Source organism: Prionailurus viverrinus, chromosome A2 (assembly GCF_022837055.1).
Source record: "Prionailurus viverrinus isolate Anna chromosome A2, UM_Priviv_1.0, whole genome shotgun sequence".
Lineage (NCBI taxonomy): Eukaryota > Metazoa > Chordata > Mammalia > Carnivora > Felidae > Prionailurus > Prionailurus viverrinus.
The window spans coordinates 482,022-508,223 of NC_062562.1; the positions used below are offsets into that span (position 1 = coordinate 482,022).

Genomic DNA, 26,202 nt, shown 5'->3' on the forward strand with positions numbered 1-26,202 from the left:
GCAGAGATGAGGGGATGCTTCTACAGGCCAAGGGTCACGACTGCTGTGACCAGCAGAATCTAGGAGCCTGGGGCAGGTTCCCCCTCACAGCCTCAGAAGGAACCAGCACTACCTACACCTTGATTTTGCACCTCTGGCCTCCAGGGGTGGGAGAGAATACATCTCTGCTGTTTGAGCTGCTCGGTTTGTGTTGCTCTGTTATGGCAGCCCCAGGAGACTCATGCAGGGAGGTCCCCTGCACCGCTCTTAGGTGTAACAACTCCCTAGAAAGACTCAGAACTCACTAAAAGCGGGTACAGTCACAGTTACGGCTTACAGGGACTAACATTACAGGGTAAAAGGAGCCAAAGAGAGAGGCCAGTGGGGAAGGGGGCAGCTGTCTCAGTCTGCTCGGGCAGCTCTAGCTGGACACCACCAACCAGGTGGCTGATGAACAACACACATTTCTCATGGCTCCGGAGGCTGGAAATCCAAGTTCAAGGCACTGGCAGGTTCCATATCTGGTGAGAGCCTGTTTCCTGGTTCACAGATGGCCATATTCTCACTGTGTCTTCACATGGAGCAGGGGCCAGGGAGCTCTCTGGGGCCTCCCTTACAGGGGCACTTACCCCATTCATGCGGGCTGTACCCTCATGACTTAATCCCTCCCAGAGGCCCCACCTCCCCGTACCGTCATCTTGGGGAGTAGGGTTTCAGCATATGGATTTGGGGGGACAGAGACACTAGTCTGCAGCACCAGGACAAAGACAAAGCCTGACGCTTCCATGGTCCTCTCCCTGCGCAGCCAGGGTGTGTTGTTCTTGGGGCACGTGCGACAACACGCATGGACTATAACCAATCTGAGCAGCACCCCCTAACTTCCATTTTCTGTGTCCAGAGTTTTTCCCGAGACTGATTCATTGATGGATTTGCTGGCTGATTCACTGATTGCCCACATGGTTGATCTCAGCCTCCAAGAAAAAGCTCCCAGACACTGAGGATAAAGTCTGGGCTTTCTTTTTGAGCAATCTTAAATTTGGCCTACACATCCTCTCATCGGGCGATCTTTACCCCCTTGAATTCCCATTCCATTCTCTTCTTGCCAGATTTGCCTTCTCAGATGTGTCTTCAGGAAATATTAAGAAAAAAGACAGCAGGCACACTTGCCCCATGAGTACTTCCTGGGTCACTGACACAGAGAAGGAGCTTTGCTCAGGACAATACAACCCAAAATGTGGCCTGGTCTCCCAAGGACACCAGGGTTCTGGCAGCTGACCTCAGTGCAGTGGATGCTGTGTGGGCTGTCTGGATTGATGGAACACTGACGGTGACCGTTGTAAGGACAGCTTTGGGTGCATCGGGTATTTTGATGCCAACCACATTCAGTTCTAAATATTTTAATTAGCTATAATTTCTTCCTGGGATCATTAATTCTGTAGAAGTAATTTTAGACTTTTCAACCATGATTTTGTTATTTCCAGTCATCTAATTTAATTGCACTGCCACGAGGGGCACCTGGGTGGCTCAGTTGGTTAGGCGACCGACTTCGGCTCAGGTCATGATCTTGCAGTTTGTGAGTTCGAGCCCTATGTCGGGCTCTATGCTGACAGCTCAGAGCCCGGAGCCTGCTTCGGGTTCTATGTCTCCCCCTCTCTCTACCCCTCCCCTGCTCACACTCTGTGTCTATCTCTCAATAATAAATAAACCGTTAAAAAAAAAAAACTTTGGGGCGCCTGGGTGGCGCAGTCGGTTAAGCGTCCGACTTCAGCCAGGTCACGATCTCGCGGTCCGGGAGTTCGAGCCCCGCATCAGGCTCTGGGCTGATGGCTCGGAGCCTGGAGCCTGTTTCTGATTCTGTGTCTCCCTCTCTCTCTGCCCCTCCCCCGTTCAAGCTCTGTCTCTCTCTGTCCCCAAAATAAATAAATGTTGAAAAAAAAAATTAAAAAAAAAAAAAAAAAACTTTAATTGCACTCCACAAGACATGTGCATCGAGTGTAGAGTTTTTGGGTTTTGTGGAGATTTGCTTTGTGGTTAAGTACATGGTTAATTTTTGTAAATATTTCGTGTGTGCCTGAAAAAGTAAATTTATTCTCAATACAGAGAATCCTGAAAAAGTAAACTTATTCTCAGTATAGGGAATATAGGTCCATTAAGTAAACTTGTCTAGTGTTAAATTTTGGTATTACATACATAAGAGTTTACAATTTTTCTCTCTTCCATTTTGTGCCTTTTGCGGTTTACAAGAGACCACCTAAAACATCTAGCTGACTTTTAAAACAACCTAACCTCACCAATTCTTTTACATTTAAGTGCATTTGTATGTTTTCTTTTTCTCTTTCTCTGCCTTCTTCCCTTTCTCTTGCATTCACATCTTTTTTCACTCTACTATTTGGAAGCTATCCATTTCAGTTCTGTTATCAAAATTGCTCTTAAAATTTTTCCATGCATGTTTCACTTGACAAGGTCTGAAATTAATCACTAATCTCTTTTTTTCTCTGAACCTTAGAGTCTTTCAACTGCACTCATGCTTCCATCTTGTAGCTGGTTCAGCCTTGGTATCTGTGCACCCCAAGTTGGTCAGTATTATCGTTTTATAGACACAGTGCTTTTCCGATGCTTCCCCATGTTAACCAGTATCTGGGTTCATGGTGCTTTTGCATTTCACCTCTTTGTTCCAAATCCAACTTTAGTTTTCTTCATTCCATCCTTCAGTAGTGTTTTTCAGTGCTGGTGTGTTAGTGCCGAGCTTCACAGTCTTCCTGCAATTGTCTGCATTTGAGTCTCCCTTTTTTTTTAATTTTTTTTAAATTTTTTTATTTTTTTAACGTTTATTTATTTTTGAGACAGAGAGAGACAGAGCATGAACGGGGGAGGGTCAGAGAGAGGGAGACACAGAATCTGAAACAGGCTCCAGGCTCTGAGCTGTCAGCACAGAGCCTGACGCGGGGCTCGAACTCACGGACCGCGAGATCATGACCTGAGCCAAAGTCGGCCGCTTAACCGACTGAGCCACCCAGGCGCCCCTTGAGTTTCCTTCTTGACCATGTGGGTTTAGGTATATGATTGTTGATGGACACCTATTTCCACCTAGCACTTTGAACATGTTATTCTCTCACCTCGGTTTCTTTTCTGTTGAGAAATCTGCTGCTCTTAACCAGCATTCCTTTGTAGGTGGCATATCTCTACTTTCTAGTTACTCCTAGAACCTTCTCTTTGTTTTTATTCTGTGGATTTACTCTGAGCATCTGTTTTATCTGTCATGCTTGGCATTGTGCCTTTTAAGTCTGAGGATTCAGATCTTCCAGCAGTTCTGGAAAGTTCCCAGCTCATTTCTCTTCTAAGATGGCCTCTCCCATTTGTCTAATCTCTCCTTCTCAAACACCAGTGAAATATGCACCCTGCTTATCCCCATGCACACCTCAGATCACCCCTCCTCATATCTGTGGTAGGCAGAATTCTAAAAGGTTCCTAAGATTTCTGTCCCCCAGCACGAATGCCCTGTATAACCCCTTCCCCCCGAGTGTGAACCCGCTGAATACAATGTCATGGCCACTGCCTTAAGTCACATTCGATGAACAAGGTGTCAGGATGTGGCTCCCATTGTCGCCTTACATTCTGTAAGACTCCACCGTAGTAGGGTGCGTGGGTGGCTCAGTCAGTTAAGTGTCCAATTCTTGGTTTCGGCTCAGGTCATGATCTGACAGTTCATGAGTTTGAGGCCCACATCAGGTTCTGCGCTGACAGCATGGAGACTGCTTCGAATCCTCCCTATCCGTCTCTCTCTGCCCCTCCCCTGCTTGCTTTTTCTCTCTCTCTCTCAAAATAAATAAATACACTTAAGAAAAAAAAAAAAAGACCCCATCCTAGAACGCTGCAGTGAATTTCTCTCTCTGGCCTTGACAACGTGGCTACTGTGTTGTCAGGGGCCTGTGAGCTAACAGCAGCCCCAGGCCAACATCCAGCAGGCCCCACAACTGCCAGGGAACAAATTCTGGCATATCGGGAGCTCAGAAGTGGATCCTTCCCCAGCTGAGCCTCCGGATGAGAATGCAGCCCAGCTAACAACACCTGACTCACAGCCTCTTGAGACCCAGAGCAGAGGACCCAGCTGAAAGCTGCCGGGATCCCAGCCACAGAAACCGCAAGAGAAAGTTGTTCTAAGCTGCTATGTCGGCAGAAATGTGCTGAGCAGCTGCAACAACTGACACACCTTCTCTGCATCGGCCCTTCCTTTCCCACTCAGCTACGGGGCTTTACGCATTTTGTCCTGTGTGGAAATCTGTTCCTTCCGTGGGCACTTACTGAACTCATGCTCGCTTATCCCTCAGAACTCAGATAACACACCCCTCCCCCAGGGAAGCCCTTCCTGACGCCACCCCCCCTCCCCCCCCGGCCCCATCTAGATCAAAGCTCCTTTTCACACGGACTCAAAGCCCCATGGACACATCTTCATTTTCAAGCCTTAATTGTAGCTGTAATTTTAATTTATTTTGGGCCCTGCCACTCTGATTTAAGCTCTCTGAGCTCAGAGAATCCCATCTGCCTCATTTCAGGGCTGGGGACTCAGCACAGAGCACCCAGGCCTGGCCCGTCACAAATATCAGACAGACAGAAAGCTGAATGAATAGTGCTTCTATATTCGATGCTAAACAGCATCGGGCCCCTTCTGTGTCCTAATGACAGTGATGACAAGACAATTCGGAGAACACAGGAATCCTTAGAAAACCCACAGGCTTGGGGGGGTAGCAGGGGCAGCTGGGGCTGAATGAATATAGTGTGTGTGTCTGGTTGGGGGGGGGCGGTGCGCGTCAATGAGCTCATACACTAAACTTGAGCTTCCAGCCCTAATCACAGAGGTGAATCTTGGTGTCTTTGTCCCTAAAACATTTCATCAAGTGATTCTTAGAGATCCCCTGGCTCCTCAGAAGGCAATTCGGCTCAAGTGTGAGAATAAAGGGGTAAGTGTTACACAGCCTCACTCCCCGCCACCCCCGCACATCTCCCCTTTCTCCTCAGCTCCAGATGGCGGCGGGGAGGCATGGAGTGGCCATTCCCGGCAGGGACACACTCCCTTGAGGATGGAGTATTCTGGCTGGGCCCCAGCATAGGGTTCCCGCCTTAACAATAAACATCCAGCACAGTCAGATAGATCTGAATTTCAAGCGAACGACATTTTTTTTTTTTTTTTTTTTTTTTAGCGTAAGTAGGTCCCAAATGTTGCACAAGGTGCGTTAGGGGCTGTGTCAATCGGGGTTCTCCAAAGAAACACAGCCAACGTGAAGGCTGGCGAGCCCGCGATCCGCAGGGCAGACTGGAGACCCAGGGCAGAGCTGATGCTGCAGCTCGAGTCCCCCAGGCCGCCGGGAGGCGGCATTCCTAGTCTCCGAAGGCCTTCAACTGATTGCATGTGGCCCACCCGCGAGAGGGAGGGTCACCTGCTCTACTCAACATCTACTCACTGCAAAGGTAGTTACGTCTAACCATTACCTCCACGGCAACTTCTAGCATAATGTCTGACCCGTCCACCGGGCGCCACAACCCGGCCAAGAGGACACGTAAAATTAGCCAGGCCAGCGACACACTCGGGCTGCGAAAGCAGGATCTGCTCATCTGAAATCCAAGCGCATCTGGGCGCCCGGTGTTTTCCCTGACACCCAGGCCTGCCGTTGGTGCCCACAGACCCCCCAGAGCAGTCCTGTGTCCGCCCGGCGCAGAGAGGGAGCGGCTGCAGGCACGAGGAGGACCAAAGGCCCCCGGAGGGAAAGGCCGACCTACCGCCCGCACTCGGCCTACCTGACAGGAGGAAGCAGGAGGCCGGCGCGGCCAGGCTGCAGCTACTCTCCTCGCCCCTTCCCGGGAGGAGACCGAAGAGACGCAGAAGCTACTCCTCTCGGAGACAGCCTCGCAAGAAAGCCCCGCGCGGCCTCAGCGGGGTTTCTCGCGAGACTACGATCGAGGCCGCGCCGAGGGGGACTTCCGCTGGGTCTCTTGCTAGACCGCGATCAACGGGTGGCCTCGCGTGACCTCGGTTGGGTCTCTCGCGGGATTACGACCAAGTGGTGACTTCGCAGGGCCTGCCTGGTGTCGGGTCTCTCGCGAGACCGGGATGAAGGGGCGGGCTGGACGCGTGACCATAGGAGCGCATGGCTGCCTCTGGCTCTCTCGGAGCTGAGGCCCTAACGAGGATACGTACCCGGCGTACTGTCAGCCGAGGGCGCCTTGAGGCCTGTCCCTCCGCCAGGGATGCTGGCGGCTGCGGACGCTCTCGTAGACCCCAGGGCCACGAAGGACGACGCTGACGCGGGCGCCCGACCTGGTGCTCGGCTAGGCTCCAGTTGGTTCGCTCTGCGTCCGCGTGTTCTGTGCCGCTAGGCGGAGCGGTGGCCTGGAGACTTACCCATTCTAGTCCCAGAGCCTGGAATGTGTCGCCTCACGTGGCAGAGGGGTCCTTGTCAAGGCCCCTGAGGCGGGGGTGACTCGGGGGGCCCCGGGGGCCCGGCGTCGTGGGGAAGGCAGAGAGCCGGGCGGACCCCGCGCTGCTGACCGTGAGGATGAGGAGGGCCCCGCGGGCCCAGGATGCGGCGCCTCTGGAAGCTGGAAAAGTGGGGAGACGGGTCTCCCTGGGGCTCCAGGGGGAACCGGCCCTGCCCAGGCCTGGATGTTAGGACTTCTGAGGCCAGAACTGCTTAGTAATAAATCTGGGTTCCTCGGCGACACTAGGTTTGCCGTGATTTGTTAAACGGCGACCAGGAAGTCACGCATCCGTCTTGGCAGTGGACCCCAGGGACCCGGGGGAGCCCGCATGCACAGGCCCAGCCAGCAATCACGCTGTGCCGCCTTTTATGGCTTTAAGACAGGCACCTAGGGCACTGTTGGAGGCTGCCACATCTGCACAAGTAAAACCGTTGCTTAGGGGAAGAGACGCATCCTCCAGCCCTGACCCTGTTTTTTCGCCCTTTCTTGCTGGCATCCAGGTCGCCTTCCCAGTGTGTAGGAGCCATGGAGCCCACCGCTGGTGACTTACAGCTTGTGCCTGGGACAGCAAAGGAAGTCCCAGCTCCCTACACCTCGTGCTGCCGCATGGCCCTCTGCGTTGTTGTGGCCACCAGCATCATCATGGTCACCCTGGGAGTCCTCATGGGTAAGTGGCTGTGGGCTTGCATGGGTTCACACACCGGGCAGCTTGCACAAAGATGCTTAGAAGTGGCTCGGTCGTATCCACATTGTGATCCCGGAACCAAAGGGTTGAGCCTGCAAGTGTGGAATTGAAGACAGGTCAGGAGCCTGAGGGCCTGGGGTGGCGGTCTGGGGTGGGTGGTGCGTGGGAGGGGGCCAGGCACTGCATAATCACGTTTCCCACTGACCAGGTTTTCCAAGGAAGTTTTCGCTGTGGGGTGAAAATGCAAACAGCGAAATGAACTCTTGTAAGTTTTAAGAAATTTAAAAAGTACCGAAAAGTATACAGTGTAAGGAATGAACAGTGGTTTATGTTCCTACAATCCAAAGTGGGCCCCATTTCCTATTTTCTTTCAGTAGATAGTCATATTATTTAGAGTTAACCATACAAAATTATGGTCTCTGTACAATGTGGGGCTGCAGTTGTGAAAAATAAACAGAGGAAGCTCTTTTTATATTTCAGTAGAATGATCTAGAGACGCCTACGTTTGGAAAAGTAGAGAGAGGTGCCGAATAGTAAGAAAGAACGTGTTTGCCTATGTGCGTAAATTGTTTTCTGGAAGGGAGTTTCAGAGCCTAACTGACCGGTTACCTCTGGGGAGGACACAGGAGGGAGATTTGTCACCAGATGCCCTTTGGTGGCTTTCGATTTTGAACCATGTGGATTCACTACACCCGTTCACAGTGTTGTCTTTTTGCAAAGTATGAAACCACTCACCGCAGCTGACCACAGCCTGCACTAGTTTTCCATGTGCCACCTTTGTGGCAGCAGCGACCATGAGTGGTTCACAGTCCACAGGTTTCCACACACAGACGCGTTTCCACGGATAACGCCTAGTGCTGTTTTGGGGGAATCTGTTATGTGTCAGCAGGGTCTGCAGACCCTGTGGGAGCTTGCCTTTTCGTTCCACCATTTGTCCTGGATTCTCCCTAATGTTCGTATGGAGAGTTTACACGGACATTCCCTGTGAGACCATGAGCTGTTTTCATCTGTCACCACCACAGACAGCGCTCAGTCCGGTGTTGCCTGCCTCAGTGCTACTGGGGCTGGTGGCCCTGAGCCCTGGGGGCTTCTTAGGGTTAAATCTGTTAACATTAGGGGTGCCTGGGTGGCCCAGTCGGTTAAGTGTCCTTCTCCTGATCTCAGCTCAAGTCGTGACCTCAGGGTCCTGAGTTCAAGCCCCACGTTGGGCTCCATGCTGGGCAGAAGCCTACTTAACCCCAACAGACAGACAAAATTATTTAGAATTATGTAACATTTAAAAGTCAGTTCCTTTTCCCCACCAGCGATGTTTCATGGGCAGCTCACGGATACTGCACTGGACGGTGTGGATCTAGGACATTCTGTCATCACAGGAATTTCCGCTGGGCAGCGCTGCTCTGGAACAGGCTTATTCTGAGATGATAAGCTTCCTACAGTTTTATTTGGAGATGTGAAGGTCACCTTTTCATGAAAAAACATAACGATACAAAGGGGCAGTTTGAGGGAAAATGTTGCCATGTGGCAAAACTGTAAGCTGGCAATGCTATGTGGGTTTCCTTGATTCTTATATATAGTACAGATATGTTTATTATGCACTTTGTGCATATATTTGGAACATCTGGAATGTATCTAGTGTGGAATATAGCCTGGCGTGTCTGACAGAGGCCCCCTAGTGGTTGTGGGAGTCAAATGCAGGAAAATTTGTGCCATGTGAGTGTGTGCATATGTGTAGGCATGTGTGAGTGCCGCGTGTACATGTGTGTGGTTGTATAGGTGTGAGCACATCAGTGTCCTCACACTGGGGAGAGGCAGGGGGTGGGGTTTCACACCTGCATTCCAGAAGCACATACATTTTGGGGAACGGCATAAATACAATCCCCATCAGGACCTCTGAAACTAAGGAAGGCTTTAAGAAGTTTTAGAATGTTTTCTTTAATTAAAATTCAAACGTGTCCCCTTCCCAGACAGCTCAAAGTGTTAGTTGGTAATGTTAGCCTTCAGGGAAGCTGGGGGTCGGGCCCCTGGGACCTCTGTACTATTTCTTCAGCTTCCTGTGTGTCTATCATTATTTCCGAGGGAAAACAGAAAGGCTTAGCTGGCGTATAGAGTGTAGGCAACGTGGCCCACACTGAAGAATGCTCATTTCTCTTTATTTTTAGTTTCTCGAATGAGAAAAACGGTTGTTTTAGGAATTGGCTTATGATATATATATCCTGTGGTATTCATAAATATCGAAATATTTTTCTAGGTGAACATTCACTCACAATAAATAGAATTGGTACTCAGCTGTCACGGTTTATGTGGCTGCTACCTTCATGTTTTTATATTGCAGTTATGAGCATTTTTCACTGGTGTGTTATTTCGATCCATTCGTGGCAGAAACCCACGTTTTCACGTTTTAGGTGGCTGCTGTTGTGTCCTTTTAAAACTTTGTGATGATTGTTACTCTTTGCTATTGTGTACTTTTTTTTTTTATATTTAAGATTTTATTTTTAAGTCATCTCTACCCGTGGGGCTCGAACTCAGAACCCCGAGATCTGGAGTTGTGTGCTGTACCCACTGAGCCAGCCAGGCGCCCCTGCCACGTACTTTTTAAAATCGAAGTAGGGGCGCCTGGGTGGCTCAGTCGGTTAAGCGGCCGACTTCGGCTCAGGTCATGATCTCGCGGTTCACGAATTTGAGCCCCGCGTCGGGCTCTGTGCTGACAGCTCGGAGCCTGGAGCCTGCTTTGGATTCTGCGTCTCCCTCTCTCTGCCCCTCCCTCACTCACGCTCTCACGGTCTCTCTCTCAAAAATAAATAAACATTAAAAAAAATTTTTTAAATGGATAATTAAATAAAAGCAAAGTGGATTTTAGGGGCTACTGGTGGGTATACAGCGTAGTGGCGGGACAGCCTTGTGGGTTGTGCTGTGCTCACCGTGAGCGTGGCTGCCATCGGCCACCCCGACGTCACTGGCTGGACTCCTGGCACCGTGCCACCCTGTCCTCTGCACCCCTCTGCCCTCCCCCGCCCGCCCCTCTGGTACCCATTGGTTTGTTCTCTGTATTGATGGGTCCGATTCTCTGTTATTAAGTGCTTTTGACGCCGTGTTTTCAACAGTCGCAAACCCCTGTTTTTTCAGAGGGTGGCATCATGGGGCTGTGGGCTGAGGGTCCTGGTGCCTCCCGGCTGTGGTCACGCCCCCGTGGCATTTGTTGGGAATTGCTCCTCCTGAGGCCATTTCTTGGTGAGGCCAGCTTCAGGCCCTGAGCCAGGTACACCTGGTGAGCCAGGGGTGAGCAGGGGCTAACCGTGTCCTCAGGAGACCTGGGGACGGCCGGTGCCTTCAGGCGGCTGCCTGTAGAGTCCGTCACCAAACCGAGACCTGTGTGAGAGACGAAGTGGGGCACTGTTGGTGACCACTCAGCCCCCCCCCCCCCCCCGCCCTGGCAGTCGGCCCACCACCTGTTTGTCAGGGTGATGGCCCCTGGGTGGCTGGGGGCCTTTGAGGCTGACTTAACTGCACCCTGACCCCGAACTTGGGCTCTCTCACGGGGCCCTGGTCTTGTCCGCAGCCTCCCTCTCTACACAGGGTGTCGACGTGGAGCACACGGCAGAGCTGCAAGGGGTCCGCTACGCCCACAGCTTGCAGCACGAGGCCTCAGACTACTACCGCACCCTGACGCCCGCTCTGGAATGGCTGGTGAGGGCGGCCGGGGGTGGCGAGCAGAGCACAGCGGGGGAGAAGCCCAGGCAGGCTCTGAGGCAGGAAAGAGGGCGTGTGGGGCGGAGAGGTTGAGGCCATTGTGGCCAGCGCTGGTGGCCCCTGGAATACGGGGCAGTGCGGTATCAGTGGGGACTGACCCCTGCTGGCTCGTAGGCACTTTTAAAAGGTTAAAAGTTGCATTCCAGGGGCGCCTGGGTGGCTCAGTCGGTTAGGCGTCCGACTTCAGCTCAGGTCATGATCTCCCACTTCACGGGTTCGAGCCCCGCGTCGGGCTCTGTGCCGACGTCTCAGAGCCTGGAGCCTGCTTCGGATTCTGTGTCTCCCTCTCTCTCTGCCCCTCCCCCACTCATGCTCTGCTCCCCTCTCTCTCTCTCAAAAATAAAAATAAACCTTGAAAAAAAAAAAGTTGTATTCCAGTGGAGAGACCAGAGCCTCACACACAACTGGTGGGAACCTGAAAGAGGGCAACCACTGTGGAAACAGGCAGGCAGTTGGTCAGAAGGGTAAACATAATTTCCATGTGATCTAGCGATTCTGTTCATAGGTGTCCACCCAAGAGAGATGAAAGTTCATGTCCTCACAGAAAACCTGCACACCCAGTGCTCACGGCGGCATGACTCACAAAAGCCAAAAAGTGGAAACACCCAAATGCCCATCGATGGGTAAATGGATAATCACAAGGAGGCCCGCGTGCACACGGGCACGTTACTCGGCCGGGAGCAGGAGCAAGGCACCCACATCTGCTGCCCTGAGGACGGACCCTGAACACACGATGCTCAGGGAGGGACCCAGACACGAGAGGCCACACGGGGTGTGAGTCCGCGTGTGTGAAATGTCCAGAACAGGCTCATCCACAGACGGGAAGGGGGCTCATGGGGGCTGGGGAGAGGTGGGGCGTGAGTGCTAGGGGAGATGGGGTTGCTTTGGGACTGATAGAATATTCAAAAATTGGTTGTGGTGATGGCTGCACAACTCTGTGAATGCACTAAAACCCATCCAGTTGTCCACTTTTAAAGGGTAAGTTTAGGTAGGTGAATTATACCTCAATTAAAGAAAATGTTTTAAATTTCATCGTAAGAGAGCAGAAGGGTCACTAAGTAAGAATTCATGTTTTGAGACGAGCAATCTGCCTGTGGCCTGGAGGCTGTATGATAAGACATGGGAAAGCAGGGGGGCGGTTACAAGGCACCACCATCCAGACCAGGGATCAGCACACTTTTCCTCTAACCGAGACAGGCAAGATCTTTGGCTTTTTGGGGCCCAGACACTCTCTGGCCCAGCTACTCAACTTGGCCTGAGGCAGCTCAAGAGGTGCCACAGGGGACAGGTGAATTAATGGATGTGGCTGTGTGCCGATAAAGCTTTGTTGATGGACACCGAAATAAGCATTTCGTATAATCTTCACGTACCGTGAGATATTTTTCTTTTGACTTTCTCCAACCATTTAAAACTGTAAGAACTATTTTTAGTTTGTGTACTGTATAAAAACAGGTAACGACTTGAATTTGGCCCATGGGTGTCAGCTTGCTGATTTAAGCCCCATGCCCTAAAGCTCTGTCCAGAAGTACAACACGAAGCTTCGTGCATAATTTAAAATTATCTAGCCACTGTGTTAAGGAAAAGGAAACAGGTAGGCTTAATTTTAATATATTTTAGTTAACCCATGGTATCCAGAATATTATCATTTGATGTCATCGGCATAGATAAAGTGGGTATTAATGAGACTTTTCACCTCTTTTTGTGTTGAGTCTTCAAAACCTGGGTGTGTTTTACACTCACACCTCAATGCATTTGCTAAATTGTCACCAGGAATACTTAATCCGTGTGTAGATTCCATAAATGTACATGCGTAAGTTGCCCCAAGTATTCTTAAGAGTTTTCTGGTAACTGTGCAGAGTATCTGTTTTTAAATCTAAGTGTGAATTAACTAAAATGTAAAAACCAGTCCCCCTGTGGCACCAGCCGTGCCATGTGTCAAATGCTCTGTCATCACGTGTGACCCGTGGCTGCCACATGGGGCAGGGCAGGTAAAGAACATTTCCCAGATTTGTGTGCTGTTCTGTGGGCCAGTGCAGGTCTGAATGTGGGTGAGGGGGACATAGGCTCGGAGAGTGGACAGAAGAGAAGCAGGTCAGAGGGAGTTTTAGGCGGGAGGCCTGTGTATCATGTGCTTTGGCGCGGTGAGCGTCAGGTTTAGCAGCCAAGCCGGGACACTGACTGTGAACAGGGATGCTGTTAGTGACTCCACTGAGAGCAGGTGAACGGAGACATCTGGTAGGCCTAGGTATAGGTCACATAATGTGCCGGGGGGACTCTCCGGACCCCCAGCCTTGGTGCTGCTGGGGACAGCAACTGGAGTAACACCTATCCTGGTGCCCGGGATGAGGGCCCTTCAGTGCTAAACTGGAGACTGTGGATAGTGGTCACTCGAACAGCACACGAAGGATAAGCAAGTTCCTAACGGCGTCTGCTTGCACAAAGCAGAGTTTATTTTAATGTAAAAATTCATGTCAAATGTAATTAACCATTTTTAAAGTAAACACTTCAGGGGTGTTTAGTATATTCACAAAATTGTGCAGCCATCACCTCTGTCTAGTTCCGGGATGTTCCACCAACCCCAAAAGCAACCCCATCCCCATTAGCTGTCACTCCCCAGCCTCCTGCACCCATGAAGCCCTTTCTTGTCTGTGGATGTGCCTGTTCTGGACGTTTCACACGCGGCGACCACACTCTCGTGTCTGGTTCCCGCTCTGAGCGTTGTGTGTCCAGGGTCTGTCCCACAGGCAGCTTGTGTCCGTGCCTCGCTCCCGTCCGGGTGGATGGGCCACATTCTATCCATCCATCTGCCGATGGGGCAGTACTTTCATCCAAATAACTGCCAAGTCTCCCTGTCCCGCACACGGCTCTGTGACTGCCGGGTGCACTGAGTGTAAGAGGAGGCGCGTTTCCGTGCCCTCTCCAACTCCGCGGGTCCCTGCGGGACAGCCGCCCAGCCTGTGGCCTTAGCGCGTGCTGCTGTGGTTTCTGTTGCAGTTTGTGAGCAGCTTTCGGGAGACCGAGTTGGAGGCCAGCTGTGTGGGCTGCACCGTGCTAAGTTACAGGTGGGTCAGGGCCTCCTTTCAGGCGAAGGAACCCCGGTGGACACCCAAGAGGTTCCAGAAGATTCCAGCAGGAGCCCTCCCTCCCCAAAGGCTTCTCTCCTCCCTGCAGGGATGGGAATTCCAGCGTCTTCGTGCATTTCCGGCTGCACTTCCTGCTGCAAGCCTCGCAGTCACTGAGTCTGGGCCTGGAGGAGGAGCTGTTGCGGCAGGGACTCCGAGCGAGGCTGCAGGGGCACGGTATCCCCCTGGCTGCCCACGGCACCATTGTGTCCGCCCAGCTCACAGGCAAGTAGGCTATAGACCCTGAAAGACACCAGGGGGAGGCTGTGGGGGAGGTGGCAGCTGAACGTTGCATTAAACTTTAGGTTTTCAACAGCCGCTCCCTCCCTTGAAAAGAGAACACAGGCACGTTGCTTTACCCTCACTAGTAGAGACCAGGTGACAGCAACCTGCAAATGGCCGGAGTGTAAATATTTTCATCCCTGCAGCCCTTTGGGTCTCGGTCGAGGTCACTCGACTCTGCTATCGTCACGTGAGAGTTAAAGACAATACATAAATGGGCACTGTTGTGTATCGATAAAACTGTAACGCATAATCAAATGGTAGGCCGCATTTGGCCTGCAGCCATTGTTTGCCAGTCCCGGTATAGAAATAAGAGTAAATGCTGTGCTCGAAGATCTGATGGTGCCGATTCCGTATCATGAACCGAAAACTTCACGCAAGATCGGATGGTGCAGATTCCGTATCATGAACCGAAACTTCACATAAAATCTGATGATGCAGTTCATCGTGATTTGAGAACCAGACATGAGTTCGTTCAGTCTGTCGCCAGGTTAAAGACTGCTTGCCTTGACCTTGTCCTACCGGACATTTATGCCCTTTGCCCACCAATGCTGACATGCTGGTTGAGTCTTCGTAACCTCGGCATCAGTGTGACTGGAACTCTCCTCGGTCTTGTGCCTGCACAGTCCACTGTGGTGGCCACTAGGCCTGTGTGGCCCTTGAGTGCTTGTCATGCAGCCAGTGAGACCAAGCAACAGAATGATTCGTTGGGTTTCATCTTAACTGATTTAAGTTAGAATTTAAGTGGCTCCCATGGTAGACCGTGCAGCTGCCTTGCAATCCGATGTTTTCAAAAAACTACAGAACTCACTGGATGAGCTTACGTGTCTTGTCCATTTCATTGCAGGAAGCCAGAAAGCGCCATGGACAGAAAGAGATTTAAAATCAGGTATGTCTTCCCCTCTCCCGCGGAGCTCCCTGCCCTCTGCAGTTTCCAGAGAGTCACCTGGAGAGGTTCCCCAAGACTTCAGACACAGAGGGCTCCCTCCAATGCAGTGAAGGCTAGTTCTGCACACCAGCCTCCTCTGGGGGCCAGGAGGCACGGGCTTACAGTCCTGTGTGGGCAAGAGATGGAAAGATGAGACGCTGAAGCACACGTGGCCAAATACGAGTAAGAGAAAACATTACTGGTGGGGTTTTTTTGGAAAAGTGGTAGGGATCTGCTGTTAAAAGACAAAACACAAACAGTTTGGAAAAAAAGAAAAAAGAATTGAGTACCACGTGGAGTCCTCAAGTAGGGGCGATCCTGGCCCCAAGGGATGCTGGGTGGTATCCAGGGACATCTGGTAGTAAGGAGCGGGGCTCCTGGCCTGGAGGGGGTGGGGCCAGGAGTGCTGTTCAGCCCCCACAGTGCCCAGGATGCCCTCGCAGAGAACGGTTGGGCCCCACGTGTGTGCCGAACACTTAAAATGGTTAACATAGTAAACTTCACGTTATGTATGTTTTACTACAACTTGAAAAGTTTGATTTCTTTTTTTAAATACTTGCGTTAATGTTTTATTTATTTTTGAGAGAGAAAAAGACAAAGTGTGAGCAGGGGAGGGGCAAAGAAAGAGAGAGACACAGAATCAGAAGCAGGCTCCAGGCTGAGCTGTCAGTGCAGAGCCCGACCTGGGGCTTAAACCCACGAACCGTGAGATCATGACCTGAGCCAAAGTCTAATGCTCAACCGACTGAGCCCCCCGGGTGCCCTGAAAAGTTCAGTTTCACCTGTGTCTTACTTGAAAATACGTGGGCGCTCAAAAGTGTGGAAGCACACATGGTCTGCCTGTACTTCTGTTACGTTGTCCTGGCCTGTGTGCCGACTGACATTCTCGTGTTGTGTCTCCGTACTGGTTCTGAGAAAATTGCTTCAGAAACATTTAGGGCCAAGGAAGCAAAAAAGAGATGTTTTCCATGCCCTGAAGGCTCCGAGTAGCGAGCGGAATCTTGCTGCAGCCGGGAGATACAGAGTGGGGTCAGGAACTTGGTTCTTCTCTGCCCACAGGTCACTGCCCAGGGAACACCTTTTCCTGCCGCAATGGCCAGTGTGTGACCAAAGTGAACCCGGAGTGTGACGACAGAGTGGACTGCCCCGACGGATCTGATGAGGCCCACTGTGGTCAGTCCCCTGTCTGGCTGGTATCTGGGCCACGTCCCCTCTCCAGGGTCAGCTGCTGGCTCTGCTGTCTGGCCCACTGCACACATTATACACGCCACCTGGGCTTGGCATCGCTGGAGCTGGGCAGAGGAAGGGAGGGACGCCTGTGAGATGGGCCCCTGCCGAAGCGTGATAAGCCTCGAGTGCCAGGAACTGGCGCTCTGTCCTATATGCAGTGGGATTCGAGCAAGGGAATGTCACGGTGGAAGTGCCGTAAGAGGAGCCAACGTTTTCTAGCGATGTTAGCCCATGCAATAGGGTAAGAGCAGCAGTTGAAGTGTGGAAAGGAAGAGGCAAAACCATAATGCACAGTGGATGTGATCAACTATATAAATGAATCAATAAATTGACTAGCCCGGGATTAGAAAATGAGAAGGTTTGACACGGAGGGGAGAGTACGAGAAACATAAACACATACAAAAGCTATTCCTTTGCTTTATGCAACTAACAACGGGTTAGAAGATAAAATGCAAAAAATCCCGCATGTGATCAGTAGCAACAAAAAACGAGCATGTCAAGCCTGTAGAGTTCTATAAAATTATAAAACCTCACTGGACATAAAAGTGGACCAAATAAGCTGAAACATGGCATCCCGTGAAAAGATGGATGTATAAGAACTTTGAAACTTGCAAAGTCTACGGTGGAAGAAACATTGGTAGCGTGTGGCACCTGGACCTGGTTGATCTGTGGAGGCCAATTGAAATAGGCTGCTGTGACCCCCCCACCTCGGGGTCCGTGACTCACCAAAAGTGACTCGCAGAACTCAGAAAGGTGTCCTCCTATGCAAGGTTACAGCTTCTCCCAGTGAAAAGGTCACGAAAGGAAGAGGTGCCCCGGGCACAGAGTGGGCGAGACCGGCGGTGGGCAGGCTCCCCACTGCCCGGTGCGGTCACGGGACGGTGCTGGACTGAAAGTCGCAGCAGCGGCACGTGAACACATACAAAGTGTTTCCAGCCAGGGAAACTCGCTGAGGCCTGGTGTCCCGGGTCACACAGGCAGGTAGCACCGGCACAGCTCACTTTAGGTGTGCGAGTCCCAGGGCTGCCGAAACAAGGTGGCCTGGACAACAGGGACGGTCCCTGTCACAATCTGGAGGCTGGAAGCCGAGGTCAAGGTAGCAGGAGGTTTGGTTTCTTCTGAGCTGGTGATGGAGAATCTGTTTCATGGTTCTCTCCTGGCTTCTGGGGCTTGATGGATGTCTAGCATTTCTTGGCTTATGGAAGTGTCACCAGATCTCTGCCATCACGTCCACATGGCATTCTCCCTGTGTGCGTGCCTTTGTCCAAATTTCCCCTTTTTAAGGAGACACCAGTCATTGGATTCAGGGCCGTCACTAATGACTTCATCTTAATTTGGTCATCTCTGAAGACCCTATTTCCAAATAAATCACACAAGTACTGGGGGTTAAAACTTCATCTTTTTGGGGGACACAGCTCAGCCCAAAACACTGAGTTTCCAGCCCCTCAAGAGGTCAAGGTGATATCACGTGGCCCAAAGTCACCATGAACTTTCTGGGTGACCCAAGTCCCCAGGCAGGTCAAGGTCAAGCTGCTCTCAAGCAACAGTCCAAGAGTTTAGAGGTTTCCTCCCAAGAGGTGGCCAAGGGCAACAGTACTTTCTCTGAGATGTGCAGTGTTTGGACAGCTCGTCTCAGTTGACTGTTTGCTGCATGACAACATGAGCTGAAGTGGAGACGCAGGGGGAGGGGGCTGTGTGGGGAAGAAAAGAAAGTGACCTCTGGGCAGCTAGAGACATGAGGAAGCAAGGGGTCGACCCTTTGCTTTATGAGTCGGCACACCCACGAATCAAGTCGAAAGTGTGGAGTTCCCACCTGGATCTCGCCCTCGGCCATGAGCTCCGTGACAGGTGTAATGTGGAGAAGCGAAGGTTGCTTGAAGGCCACCTGTGCCTGAGGCAGAGAAAGGGTCCCGGCAGAGACATTCTCTGCCACTGCCTGGTGCATGCAGCCTTGGGTGTTTGACCTGTTGGGCAGCTGGAGGTGGGGCACGCGAGGGCTAGGGGGACCCCAAAGGAGTCGGCAAAGCCAAGTGCAAGGGACCTAGAGCACGTCTTTGAACGCGAGGGTGGCAGGGATGAGCGATTCTGCACAGACGTGGTGGGAGCATAGTCACGGCCCTGCCTTCTGAGGGCCCTGGTTGGTGACCTCTGTCTTGCAGACTGTGGTCTACAGCCCGGCTGGAAGACAGCTGGCCGGATCGTGGGTGGCGTGGAAGCGTCCCCGGGAGAGTTCCCGTGGCAAGTCAGCCTTCGAGAAAACAAGGAACACTTCTGTGGGGCTGCTGTCATCGGGGCCAGGTGGCTGGTGTCCGCGGCCCACTGCTTCAACGGGTGAGCCCTGCACCCTTGGTCCTGCCTTCTGTCCCACTCCCGGAGCACCACCTTTCCTGGGGTCCTTAGAGTCCCATGGAGCTGTCTTGTCCCTCCCCTCCCTTCTTTTTCTTTTCTGTTGTTGAATCTGAATGTGTTCTTATTTTTTAAGTTGTGGTAAAATATACACTACATAAATTTACCACCTTAACCATCACAATTCAGTAGCGTTGCTGTTCACACTGCTGTGCAGCTGCCCCCACCACTCATCTCCAGAACTTTCCATGTCCCCAAGCTGAGACTCTGTCCCCATGAAGCACTGACTCCCTGTCCCTGCCCCTCCCCTGGCTCCCACCATCTGCTCTCTGTCTCTGTGGACGGGACTCCTCTGGGGACCCCCTGTGAGTGGGGTCATGCAGGACGTGTCCTTCTGTGTCTGGCTTCTGTCACTGTGTATGGTATCCTCTGGGTCCGTCCACGTGGTGGCAGGTGGCAGGACGTCCTTCCTTCCTGAGGCTGGATGATACCCCAACGTGTGGATGGACCACATTGTGTTTGTCCTTCATCCATGGAGGGACACTCGAGTGCTTTCATCAGCTCTTGGTGGTTGTGAACTGGGACCTGTTTCCAGTGCCTCTGAGTATAGACACGCGAGTGGGATTGCTGGGTCACCTGGTAATTCTGTGTTTAAACTTTTTGAGGAACCACCGTATGGTTATCCCTGGGGGCCGCACCATTTTCCATCCCCGCCGGCCACGCAGGAGGCTCCGGTGTCTCCACGTGCTCCCCAACACTTGTCGTCATCTGCCGTTTTGATCTGAGCCACCGTGGCGGCTGTCCTGTGCTGCCTGACTGTGCTTGTGGCCCACTTGTATGTCTTTAGAGAAATGTGTTTGAACTCTTTGCCTGTTGTTGAACCAGGTCATTGCTTGTTGTTGAGGATGGTCAGAATCTTTAACAAACCAGAGTGGCCAGGCAGAATGGAGCTGGTCAAAAGTGGGAGAAGGTTCTAGAAGCCTCTGTGCCAGGCATTGCTGTTTGGTTGCTGCAGTCTTTGGAGACCTGAGGGAGAGGGCAGGGCAGTCTGGACAGACCGTTCGGTACTTTACAGCCCTTGGCTTGCCGCCGGGCCCCGCGTGCAGCCTGCTGTCTGCCTCAGCTGCCAGCCTGGGGACGGATGCCAGAACCAGTCACAGCTCAGGACAGTAGGTGGCAATTTTTCCATTCAGTTTTGTTCTTCCATATTTTATTACAGCAGTAGTTAAGCAGATAGAAAAGACGAAAAAACGGCACGGCAGACATTTGTGTGCTCTTACCCGATTTTAGCACGCGTTGGCATTTTTCCGTATTAGCCATCGCTCCTGCTGTGTCTTTACCTACACACACGCGGCTCTGCGTCTTTTCGTGCCAAACCATTTGATATTCTCCCCTCTGACCGTGATGCGTCCCCCTGACTCTGCTGCACATGTCTGTACAAACAAGGAACACTGTCGCCCGCACCCACAGTATCGTGACCCACTGCCACACGCTGGCATCCGGTGCCCTGTCCACATCCGATCTCCCCGCTTGTCCCAGGGGTCCATTAGAGCTGCCTTTGTGTTTTCTTTCTTATTCTGGTAACATGGTAAAACTTCCTTCTGGTAAAACTTATTTAAGGCTCTGTAAGAGTTTTGATCTTGAGCTTAGCAGAATGATTCCTCAAAGGTACGGAGAGGGGGGGGGGAGGGGAGGGAGGGCTTTGGGAGACAGAACCGGGCCTTGTCCCCTGCTTCTGCTGGGAAGCGTGGTGTTCCGTCCGTTGACCCTGTACGGGGCCTACGAGGAACACCCACTACAAGGCCAGGAGTAGGGTGAGGAGAACGAGGCACTTTTGGTGACTGGGGGGGGGGGGGGGCAAAGTGTCAGATGTTGCCCAGAATAGTCATTATGACAAGTGATATTTTCATGTCATGTTGCAAAAAAATAAAAATTAACGCAAAAAACAAAATCCACGATGAACAGAATGTCCAGTTGGGAAATTCAGACCAGATCTGACCGGCCGGGGCTCTGGGAAGGCTGGGCGGTGAGTGGGGCTGGGGCAGCCGGATCCTGTGTTTATGTAAAATGTCGCACTTTGTCGTGGGTTCGGCATTCATTTGGACGTTCTGCGGAATGGCGCGAAGACACGGTTTATCCCAAGGCCTGTGGGCTTTGGCCCCCCACCCCAACACTCTGCACCCAGATCTGTCTTTGTTTCAAATGCTGAAAATTGGCGTGGAATGGGTTCGTGTGCATCCATTTCCATTTTCGACAAAGTCGCGTGATGACTGAGTTTCGGGGCGCACCCTAATCACGCCCGCTCCCGGGGCGGGTGCCTCCCTCGCCGCCCCTGCTGCCCGTCTGTGCTGGGTGGGCCCTGGAGCTGTGGCTTCTGTGCCCCGCAGATTCCAAGACCCGGCGGAGTGGGTGGCCTACGCAGGCACGACCCACCTCAGTGGCGCAGAGGCCAGCACGGTGCGGGTGCGCGTGGCCCGCATCACCCCGCACCCCCTGTACAACCCGGACACAGCCGACTTCGACGTGGCGGTGCTGGAGCTGGACGGCCCGCTGGCCTTCGGCAGGCACGTCCAGCCCGTGTGCCTGCCTGCCGCCACGCACGTCTTCCCGCCGCGGAGGAAGTGCCTCATCTCCGGCTGGGGCTACCTCAAGGAGGACTTCCGTAAGTCGCTGCGCCCCTGCCTCCTCCCGCGGCCGGGGGTCCTGGCGCTCCGTGCCTGCGGCGCCTGCCGCCCCAGGGGGTACTCTGGGCGGTTCTGTGCCGTTTGCGAAGGTGCCCTGCTGTTTCAGCTCAGGCCAGGAGCCGGCGTCCTTTCTGTGGCGTATTCGCTGCCACGGTTTGTGCGTTTTTGCGCTCTTGGTGGGTGATGGCTAAAAGGGCCCCTGGTGCAGAGTGGCGGCTGGCGTCTCTAGGTGCAGACAGGCCGGGGTGTCTAGTAAGCTGCTTTCCGCGGTGGGTTCCAGAGCGTAAACTCAGCGAAGTGCGCGTGCTCAGAGGCACACACACCGTAAGTTACGAACCTTGAGAGCAGAGGCTCCTAGGAACCTGCCCTCTGCCCCCCACAAGCCACGCTACAGAAGCGATGAGTCAGGGTTTGTGGCGACTTTACAGAACAGAACTGTCCCGGAGGAGGGGTGAGAATCCACTGTAATCTGACCGAAGGTGCTGGAAGGAAACCCACAGGATGTTGCAGGGAAAAGGATTTGGGGTGGGGATGGCTTCAGGGAAGGACCGTGAAAGTGACGCCTCAGCTCTGACCCAGCGGATGAGATAAAGTATTCGGACAGGGGGTTGTCCTGCAGCGAGAAGTCCCATCATTGCGGGAAGTCCTATTGGATGACACTAGTCTAGAACATTCTAGAGCAAACTGTCCAGGCTGGCTCAGTGGCTGTGCATGGAAGTGGGGGGTGCCCTAGGGCCCCTCAAGTTGAGGGGCAGCTTTGCCCTGTTGAAAGGGTCTGGGTGTCCACCGCAGCTGACTTCAGGTGCAGGGCCCATGGCCTGTGATTTGGGGTTTTCTCAGGTCTGTGCCTGCCTGATACGAAAGAAAAGAAAAATGTCGTATGATTTTTACACCTTCTGAAAAGGAAAGGTATTTTCCACACGGACCTAATTAGGAGGGAATATAAAGATAATTAAGCCCAGGCCACAAACATTTCGTTTCAGCCTCCCTCGTTCACCGACCACAGGTCCGAGGGCGGGGCAGGGAGCAGAGCAGTGAGCCTCGCCACGTGGGGCTCCCAGGCCAGACCGGCAGTATCCAAGAGCGCTTCCCTTGGGGGGTGGGGGCTGTGCTTTATGTTTGTGTCACCCGCTATAGGAGCCAGCAGCCCCCTGCAAGCTGGCCGTGGCCGTGTGCCTGGGAAACCGAGTTTTTACGTTTTATTGTGTCTTACGCATTTAGATCTACATTTTTTTTTAATTTTTTTTTTCAACGTTTATTTATTTTTGGGACAGAGAGAGACAGAGCATGAACGGGGGAGGGGCAGAGAGAGAGGGAGACACAGACTCAGAAACAGGCTCCAGGCTCCGAGCCATCAGCCCAGAGCCTGACGCGGGGCTCGAACTCACGGACCGCGAGATCGTGACCTGGCCGAAGTCGGACGCTTAACCGACTGCGCCACCCAGGCGCCCCTAGATCTACATTTAAATAGCCACACGTAGCCAGTGGCTGCCAGACTGGACAGCACAGCCCTGGAAGGAAGTAGGTGGCGAGGACGACAGGTGGCGATGAGTGCATTGGAGACTAAGGCTGGGTGGAGATGGGGGCTGCAAGCTTTAGTAGGGTGGTTGGGAGGGGCTTCTTGAGAATGGGGGTGAGGGGGGAGGGCAGGCAGATTGTGTAGGGACAGACAGCGCTCTAGGCAGCTGGGACAGCATGCACAAAGGCTCTGGGGTCGGTGGTCCAGACTTGGACTTGTAATTTGAGCCGGGATGGGGGGAGGGCATCACCCTGCAGGATCTGGGGGGAGGGCAACATAATCTGTAGCAAAGAAGGCACTGGCTGCAGGCCGAGAAAAGGTTTCCGCAGAGTAGGACAAGAATGATAGCAGAAGCAGGTGCGGGGAGGCTCAGGGCAGAGCAGGTTTTAGGAGGGAGGTGAGGAAGGAGCCCAGTCCTGGGCGTTCACTCTGATGCCTCTTCGCCGCCTGGGCCACGGAGGTTGCTGGCGGGCAGTCGTGGAGTGTGTGCTCTGCCGGTTTCCGAGCTGGCTGCTGCCGCGGATCCCCTTCCTGCTGGGGAAGCCGAGGGCCAGAGCAGAGATGGCCTGCAGCCTCCGGCCTCGGGGTGGCTGCCCGGGGCCCCGAAGCGCTCAGCCTGCTGGTGTCTGTCTGTCCTGGGCAGTGGTCAAGCCAGAAACGCTGCAGAAAGCCACAGTGGAGCTGCTGGACCAGGGCCTGTGTGCCAGCCTGTACGGCCACTCGCTCACCGACAGGATGCTGTGTGCCGGCTACCTGGACGGGAAGGTGGATTCCTGCCAGGTGAGCCCCGCAGCCCCTGGGGCCCGGGGACAAGTCCCGAGGCCCCAGGCCCCGCCCCACCTGCCCGAGGCCCCCAGGTTTCCGCCCTGGAAGAGGGGGTGCTCACGGTTTCCAGTCTGCCACCAAGACCTCCCTGCTCGACCAATGGCACGGCTCCGGATCTGCTTTTTCCTTTATGCCTTTGGTCTCATTTCTCAAGCCCACTGGCTGGGGGGAGGGGGGGAGACTGCTGCCCGCACTCGGTGCCACAGCAAAACCGGGGCCTGTGGAAAAGGTGGGGAAATGGTGGCCGAGGGCGTGTGCTTGGGAACGTGAGAGTCCAGGCGAGCCGGGAGTGGGAAGGGAAAGGGTGAGCAGACAGGATGTGTGAGGGCGCATCAGGCCCTTCACTGCCAGTGAGACACGGGGGCAGCCCCGCTGGCCGCCTTAGCAAGTGGCAGCATCATCAGAGATCCCGGGGACGAGGAGAGGCGGGGATGTTTATTTGGGCTGGGTTTTGAACTGCCAGAGGCTGAACCGAGCGAGGTCTTGGAGACCCCACGGCCCGGCTGTCCAGCTGTCCTGCTGTGTGTTTACGAAGAGCAGACGGAGGCTCGCCAGCCACCTTGGCTCCAGGAGCCCGTGGGGAGGGGGGACTCCTCTGACTCTGCGGCTCTGGGATCTGGACTGGCTGCCGCCAGGGCCCCCGACCCTCCCAAAGGCGTGCCTCTGTCTCCCAGGGCGACTCGGGAGGCCCCCTAGTCTGCGAGGAGCCCTCTGGCAGGTTCTTCCTGGCCGGCATCGTGAGCTGGGGAATAGGTTGTGCGGAAGCCCGACGCCCCGGCGTCTATGCCCGAGTGACCAGGCTGCGTGACTGGATCCTGGAGGCCATCACCACGGCAGGCCGGCCTCTGGCCCCCACGGCGGCTCCCGCCTCCACCACCGCCAGCACTGCCCGGCCCACCAGTCCTGAGAGCCCCACCAGGCCCACTCTGGGCCTCAGCGCCGCGCCTCCCGACTCAGTCACCGCCTCTAAGCCACAAGGTACTTTCTAGGGGCGCAGGCGCAGGTAAGGTAGACATGCGCCCCTGCGGGACTGAGCGGATGGGTGCTGGCTCCCAGCAGCTCTCTGCGGGAAGGAGATGCATGCCGCCTGGGCCCTTCTCTCTTGTTCCCCACAGAGTGCGGGGCCAGGCCCGCCATGGAGAAGCCCACTCGGATCGTGGGCGGGCTGGGAGCCGTGTCCGGGGAAGTGCCCTGGCAGGTCAGCCTGAAGGAAGGTTCCCGGCACTTCTGTGGCGCCACCGTGGTGGGGGACCGCTGGCTGCTGTCGGCCGCCCACTGCTTCAACCAGTAAGACCCACCCCGGCCCCCGGGTCTGCGCAGCCACCCCTGTGCCCCTCTGTCACCCGGTGCCCTGCCCCCTCCTCTCGTGAACACGAATCCTGCCACACAGAGGCAGCCCTTCCCCTGGGCTCAAGAACTGGTTCTGTCCAGCTGCAAACCGAGAGGGAACAGGCGGGAGAAGTGAGGGTTCGGGGTGGGGGGGGGCCTCTCAAGGGCCCCACCTGGGCCGCAGCTCCTGGGGGGAGGATTCTGCTGGGCTGGTCTCTGGGGGACAAGTGGGGGCATCTTCGCCTCCGCCCCATGGTTAGTCTGTCAGTCACAGGGCACCAGGGGCCCCTTGTGTTCTAGCCAGAGGACATGAGCCCGCAGGGGCTCCCTGCCTTGTCCACAGGCCCCCGGCCTGGGACCACTTTTGGGCAACAGCCGTGTGGCCCCTCCGTCCTCCCGGCGCCCCTCCCCAGAGCCCGGGCCCCACAGCTGTGCCTGGCGTCCTGGGGGCAGCGGGGTGTCTGAGCGGCCCCTTGTCGGCAGCACGAAGGTGGAGCTGGTGCGGGCCCACCTGGGCACCGCGTCCCTCACGGGCGTCGGCGGAAACCCAGTGAAGATGGGGCTCAAGCGGGCGGTGCTGCACCCCCAGTACAACCCCGGCATCCTGGACTTCGATGTGGCCGTGCTGGAGCTGGCCGGGCCCCTGGGCTTCAACAAGTACATCCAGCCTGTCTGCCTGCCCCTGGCTATCCAGAAGTTCCCCGTGGGCCGGAAGTGCATGATCTCCGGCTGGGGTAACACACAGGAGGGAAACGGTGAGCTCCCCACCAGGCCCTCCGGTCCCACCCCTGCAAACCCCTCTCCCCTCCGCTCCCCCCAGGGTCGCAGGCTCTGGCGCACGGGCAGTGCGGCTGCTTCGTAAAGGTCTATCATCGGCGCCCAGCCCATCCGCTGGTTTACAGACGGTCTCTGGGGGCTTTCCTGCTACAAGGGCAGAGCTCAGTCGTTCCAACAGAGACTGTCTGGCCCGTAAAGCCATGATTATGTGCTCTGTGGCCCTTGGTAGACAAGCTCGGAGACCCTTGTGCTGTACCCTTCAGGGACCCCCAAGA

General features: G+C 54.2%; 1 protein-coding gene across 5 annotated transcripts in view; it reads left to right on the forward strand.

Annotated features, from left to right (window-relative positions):
• TMPRSS9 (transmembrane serine protease 9) overlaps positions 1 to 26,202 on the forward strand; it is a 49,651-nt gene that overhangs the window by 13,337 nt on the left and 10,112 nt on the right. For 2 of the 5 annotated variants that reach the window (XM_047839233.1, XM_047839208.1), the window contains exons 1-13: positions 6,100 to 6,317; positions 6,954 to 7,120; positions 10,695 to 10,822; positions 13,880 to 13,947; positions 14,057 to 14,232; positions 15,137 to 15,178; positions 16,277 to 16,390; positions 18,607 to 18,778; positions 21,181 to 21,455; positions 23,640 to 23,776; positions 24,496 to 24,799; positions 24,937 to 25,108; positions 25,634 to 25,905. In XM_047839233.1, coding sequence (XP_047695189.1) covers positions 6,223 to 6,317; positions 6,954 to 7,120; positions 10,695 to 10,822; positions 13,880 to 13,947; positions 14,057 to 14,232; positions 15,137 to 15,178; positions 16,277 to 16,390; positions 18,607 to 18,778; positions 21,181 to 21,455; positions 23,640 to 23,776; positions 24,496 to 24,799; positions 24,937 to 25,108; positions 25,634 to 25,905 — 2,122 coding nt within the window. In that variant the 5' untranslated portion in view covers positions 6,100 to 6,222. Of the gene's footprint in view, positions 1 to 6,099; positions 6,582 to 6,953; positions 7,121 to 10,694; positions 10,823 to 13,879; positions 13,948 to 14,056; positions 14,233 to 15,136; positions 15,179 to 16,276; positions 16,391 to 18,606; positions 18,779 to 21,180; positions 21,456 to 23,639; positions 23,777 to 24,495; positions 24,800 to 24,936; positions 25,109 to 25,633; positions 25,906 to 26,202 lie in introns of those variants that run through there. The other 3 variants (XM_047839212.1, XM_047839229.1, XM_047839219.1) reach the window with 3 other exon arrangements.